This window comes from Sardina pilchardus, chromosome 5 (genome assembly GCF_963854185.1).
Source record: "Sardina pilchardus chromosome 5, fSarPil1.1, whole genome shotgun sequence".
In the NCBI taxonomy this organism is placed as follows: Eukaryota; Metazoa; Chordata; class Actinopteri; order Clupeiformes; family Clupeidae; genus Sardina; species Sardina pilchardus.
In genome coordinates, this window is record NC_084998.1 from 864053 (window position 1) to 874677 (window position 10625).

Consider the following 10625-nt stretch of genomic DNA (forward strand, 5'->3'; position numbering starts at 1 on the left):
TTCCGATAATGACCGGCGTTCTATACATTATCGCGCTTATTATACGGCTAATTGCCAAAACGAGAAAAGGAACTTAGCTCAATGTGTCTTTAGCAATGACTTGACTACCGTTTCATGGCTTCCGCTAGAACTAGCAAAAAAAATAGTTTGCCACAGTTGACAGTTGTTAGGTGTTGCCTGGCAACATACATAGTAGCTGAGTTTAAATTCCATTGCAACCAGCGAATGGATTTGTTGCGGATTGATATGAAAGACGTGAATTAAAAGCACAAAACCCGTTGCCATTGGCAGCGGTCATTATACCTTCGGAACGGTGATTAGGCAAAAATAACTGACCGCAGAACGTTCAAAGTGAATGGGAGCTCCCTCAACATTCTAGAGAGCCGTATAATATATACACACATTAACACACGTTTAGCATTTATTGAATTTAATGCATAGATCGCCACTGGCCCATACTGTATGTATCTCTTATTGAATATAATGCATAGATTTTGTATCCGCAGGGTTTATCCACAGCTGATATAGATCTTGTACTGTATCTGCAGGGTTTATCCACAGCTGATATAGATCTTGTATCTGCAGGGTTTATCCACAGCTGATATAGATCTTGTATCTGCAGGGTTTATCCATAGCTCATATAGATCTTGTGTCTGCAGGGTTTATCCACAGCTGATATAGATCTTGTGTCTGCAGGGTTTATCCACAGCTCATATAGATCTTGTGTCTGCAGGGTTTATCCACAGCTCATATAGATCTTGTGTCTGCAGGGTTTATCCACAGCTCATATAGATCTTGTGTCTGCAGGGTTTATCCACAGCTGATATAGATCTTGTGTCTGCAGGATTTATCCACAGCTCATATAGATCTTGTGTCTGCAGGGTTTATCCACAGCTCATATAGATCGTGTGTCTGCAGGGTTTATCCACAGCTCATATAGATCTTGTATCTGCAGGGTTTATCCACAGCTCATATAGATCTTGTGTCTGCAGGGTTTATCCACAGCTCATATAGATCTTGTAGGGGTTTATCCACAGCTGATATAGATCTTGTATCTGCAGGGTTTATCCACAGCTGATATAGATCTTGTGTCTGCAGGGTTTATCCACAGCTCATATAGATCTTGTATCTGCAGGGTTTATCCACAGCTGATATAGATCTTGTGTCTGCAGGGTTTATCCACAGCTCATATAGATCTTGTGTCTGCAGGGTTTATCCACAGCTGAGGCCGCTGTGCTACACGTCTCTGGGGGTGTTTCTGCTGGGATTCCTGCTGTGGAACATTGATAACCTCCTCTGTGATTCCCTGAGGTAATTGAGTTGTGTGTGATTGATAACCTCCTCTGTGATTCCCTGAGGTAATTGAGTTGTGTGTGATTGATAACCTCCTCGGTGTGATTCCCTGAGGTAATTAGTTGTGTCTGAACTGTTTCAGTTTCAGCATCACATGCGCTAGTTTTGAGCTTATTTATTTTAGTTTCGTCTAAACCTTTTACATTCTGATTATCTTGTCTTTGTGTGTAGATGTATTTATTACAGTGCATGAAAATGCACTGTACTGTTCTTCCTAGGCTTCTTATTATTCCGCTTACCAAATTCATTTTTTCTATTCAGCGTGAACCGTTTAACCTAGAAACTTCATTAAAATGTTGCAACGTAGGTCTTGAATAGGGGAATGCTGCTATGTATTTTTCAACTTTGTAACTTTTATGGGCAATTCCATATCAGTTGGAACAGGTCCGACACCATGGTCCTCAGTTTTTCCTGATTTTTGGTGCACATGTTCCTCCATGTCTCATTAGAAGAAAACCAACATTTTAGCTTGTTATCTTGTTTGGTTTCTGAGATATGGCTCTTCAAATGTGGATAGACGCATCCTAAAAAAAGGCTGAAAATTCCTGTATTTAATGAGCACCACTTTTTTTTAAACCCCTCTCCTCTCTTAAGGCTACCATATTATTTTCTAAAAATTTGAACACTGGGGCAGTACCCTGTGTTGTTGTCCAAAATCACAAAGGAATTACAGTCCTTCCCACCAATGGAGACTTATTCATCGAAACAAACCCATATTTTTTTTGAAAGCAATGGGAAAAAAAACATGTTTTTGTTCTCTTATGGTCATGAATGGCTAGCACTCACAGTATTGAAACTCTACATATATATAGTTTATGAGTAAGAGAACATGTTGACAAAAAATTGAGAATGTTAGTTTTCGTATTTCGAGGCTATGAGCCTTCAAAGTTGGCCAAAATGGCGTTTTTTCCTAAAAATGCCACTTTTATTGCCTTTTTCCAAGGACAAGATGAAATGCAAATCCAACATTTCTTTTTTTCTGCAATAGTGTGGCACTTTGTAGATCATGTGAATGTGGTAGATCCAACCTGTCCATTTTAATATCCCCACAGCACATGTCTGAAGTTAGAAAAAAATGTCTTGGCTGAAGGAGGTGTTGGTTTGATTTGTATGAACCTCTTAGAAGGACAATATGGGGTGTAAACCCATTTTGTCTTTTTGAGGGATCAGCATGCCATCCTGTAAACAGGATAAACATCTTATATCCCATTTTTACTCTTTATTGATCCCTTAGAATATGTCCAAAAGTTGTCATAAATGAAAAAAGGCGACTAAACTGAGGGGCTTACATGGCCAAGTGGATCAAGTCACACAAGGCTAAAAATGAAATATAAGACAGACGAGATACTGAGGGAGAACACTGTGAAATGTATAACCCCTGCTATGATGGCCTTTGAACCCACTGTGTCCTTAACTGAGGTTCATTCTTATTAAACAAATTTCTTCTGCATGAAGCATATTGTCTCCTGGTTGCTGTTGGAGTTACCGTTGGATGCAGCATGCATTGTGATTTGTTCTAATGGTATCTCTGGACAATTAACCCGAGATCCACTTAGATAAACATAACCCTAGGACCAGTGAAAATCCTACACTTTTTGGTCATCCATATCCATCCCTAAGTTAAACCCTAAGGGGGGATTTTTTTATGTCACACAAAGTGGGTACCAATCAACTCCAAATGGTCTGAAACATACTCCTACACAACATCTCAAACCATGATTTTGGCCTCAACACTTAATAATAAATAATTTTTGCGAACAACTCTTGAATGGAAGGTCATAGACTCAATCTGATTTGCTCCATTAGACATAATTCGATCATGAGGATCAAGCAAGAAGTGAATGTTTATTTCTATGACCTTCCGTTCTCTAGATATAGCCTTTTTAAAGTTTATTTCCTGTTTTAAACCAACTTCCGGTTATCACAGGATATTAGGGACACAGTAGGTTCAAAGGCCATCGTAACAGGGTTAAACATTTCACAGTGTTCTCCCTCAGTATCTCATCTGTCTTATATTACATTTGTAGCCTTGTGTGACTTGATCCACTTGGCCATTTTTGACAACTTTTGGACATATTTTAAGGGATCACTAAAGAGTAAAAATGGGATACAACATTTTTATCCTATTTACAGGATGGCATTCTGATCCCTCAAACAGAAAAAAATGGGTTTACACCCCATATTGTCCTTCTAAGAGGTTCATACAAATCAAACCAATACCTCCTTCAGCCAAGAATTTTTTTCATTTTTTCTAACTTCAGACATGTGCTGTGGGGATATTAAAATGGACAGGTTGGATCTACCACATCCACATGATCTACAAAGTGCCACATTACTGCAGAGAAAAAGAAATGTTGGATTTGCATTTCATCTTGTCCTTGGAAAAAGGCAATATAAGTGGCATTTTTAGGAAAAAACACCATATTGGCCAACTTTGAAGGCTCATAGCCTCGAAATACGAAAACTAACATTCTCATTTTTTTTTCAACATATTCTCTTACTCATGGACTATATATATGTAGATTTTTAAAACTGTGAGTTCTAGCCATTCATGACCATAACAGAACAAAAACAGTTTTTTTTTTTTTCATTGCTTTCAAAACAAATATGGGTTTGTTTCGATGAATAAGTCTCCAATGGTGGGAAGGACTGTAATTCCTTTATGATTTTGGACAACAACACAGGGTACTGCCCCAGTGTTCAAATTTGTAGAAAATAATATGGTAGCCTTAAGAGAGGAGAGGGGTTTAAAAAAAAGTGGTGCTCATTAAATACAGGAATTTTCAGCCTGCGTCTAACCACATTTGAAGAGCCATATCTCAGAAACTAAACAAGATACCCAGCTAAACTTTTGGTTTTCTTCTAATGAGACATGGAGGAACATTTGGACCAAAAATCAGGAAAAACTGAGGACCATGGTGTCGGACCTGTTCCAACTGATATGGAATTGCCCTTATACTTTTTAAACTATGAATTAAAAACTATTAAAAATGTCCCCATAGACTTAACATTGGCCTCTATGACATCACAATCGGGTCGTTAAGCAATTAGAATCTTATGCCAGGTGGCCAGCCCCACCTGCAGCAGCTCTCTCTCTCTCAGGCTTTAAGCATACAATCTCTCTGTGAAGACTAAATTTCCTGTTAAACTGTTTCCTCTGTCCACAACTGTTTCAAAATAAAAGTCCTCACTGCAATAATACACTATTAAATCATTTAACCATTGAAACTACTCAACTATTTAACTGTTCAACCATTCCAACTGTCATCAACTATGCCTCCAGTCAACTACATGAAACCTCCATGTACCTAGCAACCAACATAGCAACCATTAAATTAAGCGTTTATGACAGTTTCCATAGCAACCAACATGATTATACTGCAGTAACTTCTTCTTTCCTGATAGTGGCCAACATGGATACCCTAGCAACAAAGGTTTCAAAATAAAAGTCCTCACTAGCAAGTTAGCATGGTTAGCATTGTTAGCATAGTTAGCATAAATGTTAGAAATGATTAGCTAAGTTAGCTAATCAACCTGGTTAGCATTGTTAGCATAGTTAAATTTTTTTTAGCATAACTGCAAGAAATCAACAACTAAGTTAGCTAATCAACCTGGTTAGCATTATTAGCAAATTTAGCGTTGTTAACATAGTTAGCATTTTTAGCATTACTGTTAGAAATTATCAGTTAAGTTAGCTAATCAACCTGGTTATTATTGATAGTAAAGTTAGCATTGTTACCATAGCTAGCATTGCTAGCATAGTTAGCATTTTTAGCATAACTGTTAGAAATCATTAGCTAAGTTAGTTAATCAACCTGGTTAGCACTGTTAGCATTGTTAACATAGTTAACATTTTTACCATAACTGCAAGAAATCAGTAGCTAAGTTAACCAATCAACCTGGTTATCATTGTTACCGTCGTTAACATTTTAACATGAATAGAAATCACTAGTTAAGTTAGAACTGGAATGTTTCAGCTTTGAACTTTCTACCTTCATACTATCAACTTTCTTTAAACTATTCAATCACCATATTTACCCTAGCTACACCTTAGTAGCCATATCTACATTATCTATCTATACATTTTAGCATTTTCATGCACTGGTAATTCCTTGGAATTGCATTTCTAGTTTATGTATTGTTATTCTTAAGGTGTCCTGTTGCACTAGTTCTTCAGAGTTATTCTTCTGGTCAGCTCACTGACTAGTGTGTGTGCTAAAGCTAAAGGTGTCACTATACAGCCTCCTGCACTGTGACGAGTGTGTGTGCTAAAGCTAAAGGCGTCACCTTACAGCCTCCTGCACTGTGACTAGTGTGTGTGCACATGCTAAAGGTGTCACCTTACAGCCTCCTGCACTGTGACTAGTGTGTGTGCTAAAGCTAAAGGCGTCACCTTACAGCCTCCTGCACTGTGACTAGTGTGTGTGCTAAAGCTAAAGGTGTCACCTTACAGCCTCCTGCACTGTGACTAGTGTGTGTGCACATGCTAAAGGTGTCAGCTTACAGCCTCCTGCACTGTGACTAGTGTGTGTGCTAAAGCTAAAGGTGTCACCTTACAGCCTCCTGCACTGTGACTAGTGTGTGTGTGCTAAACCTAAAGGTGTCACCTTACAGTCTCCTGCACTGTGACTAGTGTGTGTGCTAAAGCTAAAGGCGTCACCTTACAGTCTCCTGCACTGTGACTAGTGTGTGTGCTAAAGCTAAAGGCGTCACCTTACAGCCTCCTGCATTGTGACCTCTTCTCCTGCAGGGCCGCTCGCCAAACACTGCCCTCTGGTGTTGGCGTGGTGACACAGTTCCATGGCTGGTGGCACATTCTGACAGGATTGGGTTCCTACCTGCACATCCTCCTCAGGTAGCAACACGCAGCTCCTGGCACCTCCGCTGGTGCAGTCGTTTGCTTTCTGTTTGTTTATTTGTTTGCTTGTTTGTGCAAGATACATTTTTGGACCAATGTGGGTTTTTTTTTTTTTTTTTTTTGTGCAGCCTCCAGATCAGATCAACCTACCTCAAGCACAGACCAAAGGTTAAGGTAGGTGGAAGGTCTCTCTCTCTGTTATACACACACACACGTACGCGCACACACACACACACACACACACACACACACACACACACACAGACACACACAGGTGGTATCTTATCTGGGTGGTGAAGCAGCTAATCATTGGTCAGCCCAGGGTCAAATCCTGAACCCGCCTGTTGCTTTGGATTAAAGGTTTGATCCTGCACTTCAATACCTGTCTCTTTAGGTATGGTTTGATGCTGTGCTTAAATAACTGTCTCTGTAGTTAAGGTTAAATACCTGTCTCTTTAGGTAAGGTTTGATGCTGCGCTTAAATACCTGTCTCTATAGTTAAGGTTAAATACCTGTCTCTTTAGGTAAGGTTTGATGCTGTGCTTAAATACCTGTCTCTGTAGTTAAGATTAAATACCTGTCTCTTTAGGTAAGGTTTGATGCTGCGCTTAAATACCTGTCTCTGTAGTTAAGGTTAAATACCTGTCTCTTTAGGTAAGGTTTGATGCTGTGCTTAAATACCTGTCTCTGTAGTTAAGGTTAAATACCTGTCTCTTTAGGTAAGGTTTGATGCTGCGCTTAAATACCTGTCTCTGTAGTTAAGATTAAATACCTGTCTCTTTAGGTAAGGTTTGATGCTGCGCTTAAATACCTGTCTCTGTAGTTTAGGTCAAAGCTGCCGTCTGCAACATTTTTTTAGTTATATTAGCTTGAACTGTCATGGGATTCTGGAAGTAGAATATTAAATAGGCTGTTTAGGAAAAATCCCGAATTCTCTAGCTCCCTCTAAAGCCTGTAACAGTGCTTGCAAAAATCGAGTGCTCCCTGTTTTGTTTAAGCAATCATGTTGGGGGGGAGGAGTCGCTACCTGTCAATCACAGCTTGTGCACACGCTGCTATCGAGCCGCTGCTACCAGGGGGTCAGGATTTGACTGATTAGCTTCGCCGATTAGCAAGGCACTTCCTCGTCGCCATTTTCCAGAAATACATCATGTCCGGTGCCGTTTTCTCTGCGTTTGCCTCATGCTGATTGGTGGCTGTTCCACTCTCAGCTCATGCACAAGCTTAGTGTGGGCACGAGCTCTCCTTCTGTACCTTACGTCAATCAGAAACCTGGCACTTAATTGGCTAAGCAAAACGGCACCGGAAACAAGCCCCTTGAAACGCCATGTTGAAGCCTGAAAAAATCGTTTTTCACTAGCCTAGCATTCCCATTGAAATGAATGGGGGCGGGACTTGTTAACTTTCTCCAGTTCTTATAATACCTCCATGGCTGCTACTCTGCTGCTCACATGCACAGCCTCGTCTCCAGAGGGGGAGGGGCTTGGGCACTAGCTCTGACCTCTGCTGTAGGCTGCGTGCATGTGCATGGCCGGACTTCTACTGTTGCACTGTTTAATTGCTTGTTCTGCTCTTCCTTGTTGTGTGTGTAGTTTGTGTGTGGTGTGTGGCCGACCCTGCTCATCCAGTCAGCCAAGACCGGGTGAAGAGCGAGGGCCTTCCGCCACCAGCCTCAGAGAGAGGTCCTGCTCCGCTCCGCTCCGCACCGTGTCTCGAGACGACCTCGACTCCCGCGGACGCCAGGCGGAGGTTTTCTGCCGCAGGTTCAGCTGGGTTCCTTCGTTTTGCCAAGTGTAGTGTTGAGAAGAGAACGTTACTAGAAAACGGGACTGTTCAACTCTCATCCTTTTTAAACATTTGAGTTAATTACTCAACAATTAGTTTGTACCATTTTTTAGGAGATTTTGAGGTGACACGATTAGTTCTGATTTTGTATTTATTTAAATGCCTTGATCTATGGGCTCAATACATGACAATGTTGAAAAAGACTGCAAGATCTTTACCTCAGATAGTATTCAACACAGGCATATTTTATTCTGTGTTCTGCAAGATAGTTTGTTCATAAAGAAAGTCATAATCCATTTGCCATTAACATTTTAAGTGTCTTAATATTCATGGTAGATCACTTTCAAAAGTCATTATCTTAACTGGAAAAGTAATTAATTCAAAATTAGGGGTGGAGGAAAAATCGATACAGTGTAGTATTGTGATATTTTTGACATGATACCATTATGGTACAGTGGCACTAAGTTTCTTAGTATTTTTTATTTAATTTCTATTTGATTTGATCTGGATACATGCGTCTACTCTGATAAAACTGTCTGAAGAACTTAAAATATACATAAGACCTGATTCTTCTCTTGAGTCAGCACAGAAATGGGAAAGGAAGTCAAAGCAAAGAACAAAGAACAAAGTCAAGAACAAGATGGCTTCAAAGTCCCCACTAAAGAACAAGATGGTTCTAGAGTCCCCACTAGAGAACAAGAAGGTTCTAGAGTTTCTACTAAAGAACAAGATGGTTCTAGAGTTCCCACTAAAGAACAAGATGGTTCTAGAGTTCCCACTAAAGAACAAGATGGTTCTAGAGTCCCTACTAGAGAACAAGATGGTTCTAGAGTCCCTACTAGAGAACAAGATGGTTCTAGAGTCCCCACTAGAGAACAAGATGGTTCTAGAGTCCCACTTAAGAACAAGATGGGCCGAAAGAAATCAGAAAACTGAATCGCTATACTTGCTGTATTCTAAAAAGTTCCAATAATATGGTACAGTGTCGTGGCCCAAATATCATGATGTTATCGTATTGTTCTTTGGTAATTCTCACCCTTTGTACATAACCGATCAGAATGAAGTTGTGAGTGAGGGTTTTCCATGCAGATGGATTTCTTTACTAAATGGATAAACAAGAAGTCAGCGCAGCATTATTTGTTCAGACTATACTGATAGACACCAACGCTACACAGTCTGCTGATTGGAAGATTATTTCCTATGAGCTGGTCAAACAATGACCAGAATGAGATCATCTACGAGTTGACAATTGAAATGTCATTCTCTAATGGAGTGTCCTGTATAAAACAGAAGCTTTTCAGGAAAATTATGTTCAGACGTTTGTTTTGGACATGGATCACAGAGGATGCTATGCAGTGGTGCTGAGTCCAGTGGTGTTCACAGGATTTGTTCAGATTACTCTCTAGCCTGAGCCCAGTTCTCCACCCACTCTCTAAAGCCCACTCACCCAGTTCTCCACCCGCTCCACCCACTCTCTAACCTGAGCCCAGTTCTCCACCCGCTCTCTAAAGCCCACTCACCCAGTTCTCCACCCGTACGATGAACGCCAAATGGCGTATCTCGCAACTCGCTCTCTAAAGCCCACTCATTCTGTATTCAGTTCTCCACCCGCTCTCTAAAGCCCACTCACCCAGTTCTCCACCCGCTCTCTAAAGCCCACTCATTCTGTTCTCCACCCGCTCTCTAAAGCCCACTCATTCTGTACCCAGTTCTCCACCCGCTCAAAGCCCACTCACCCAGTTCTCCACCCGCTCTTTAAAGCCCACTCACCCAGTTCTCCACCCACTCTCTAAAGCCCACTCACCCAGTTCTCCACCCGCTCTCTAAAGCCCACTCACCCAGTTCTCCACCCGCTCTCTAAAGCCCACTCATCAAGATGTACTCTCTACAATGTGACTTACACTATTTAGTCTCTGCAATGTGACTTACACTATTTAGTCTCTGCAATGTGACTTACACTATTTTGACCTACAAAGCTTTTCCTTGCATTTTCTTGGCGTCTAATGAAGGAAATCTTTCATGTGCTTAACAGGCACAATCAGCACAAGGACTCTTGTTTAAAATAGCAAATGAACAGATCAATTCTGTGCTTATGGCTAGTTGATTCAGATCAATTCTGTGCTTATGGCTAGTTGATTCAGATCAATTCTGTGCTTATGGCTAGTTGATTCCAGGGTATTCCACAAAGGGCATAGCAGCCTTTATCATTTACCCATCTAGTTTTGTAATATTATTGTGTCCCATGTTATTTCACATGACATTTGGCTTTAGACTGGATGCATAGATCTGTCTCATCGCTGGCTTGTGATCTCATGAAGGAGATATGCAAGATTTACTTTTATTTTTCACTGTGTTTTCTTGTTTGTTTGGTCAGTCATTTTTGTTTTCTAAACTGTAACATTTCCTTCTGCATCTGGGAGAACTTGTTGGAATGGACTATTTCACTAAGCAGCTCTAATGACTTGAAATGTATCGTACTACAACACTACTTGAACCGTATTTAGAATCATCCCAAATTAATGCAGGTGACCCATGCTAATCCATATTTGGCTAATTTCAATTAACATGGACTTCACTTAACACTAATGGCCACCAAGAGCATGAGTTAGCATCAGTGAACTCATTCCCA

The 10625-nt window shown here is 40.6% G+C and overlaps 1 protein-coding gene across 1 annotated transcript in view; it reads left to right on the top strand.

Moving 5' to 3' along the window:
* Positions 1 to 9699, top strand: part of acer3 (alkaline ceramidase 3) — a 22606-nt gene extending 12907 nt beyond the window's left edge. Inside the window, exons 8-11 of the mRNA XM_062535884.1 lie at positions 1210 to 1311; positions 6104 to 6208; positions 6340 to 6385; positions 7804 to 9699. Of these exons, the coding sequence (XP_062391868.1) occupies positions 1210 to 1311; positions 6104 to 6208; positions 6340 to 6385; positions 7804 to 7857 (307 nt within the window). The 3' untranslated portion in view covers positions 7858 to 9699. The remainder of the gene's footprint in view (positions 1 to 1209; positions 1312 to 6103; positions 6209 to 6339; positions 6386 to 7803) is intronic.
* Positions 9700 to 10625: the final 926 nt, after the last annotated feature.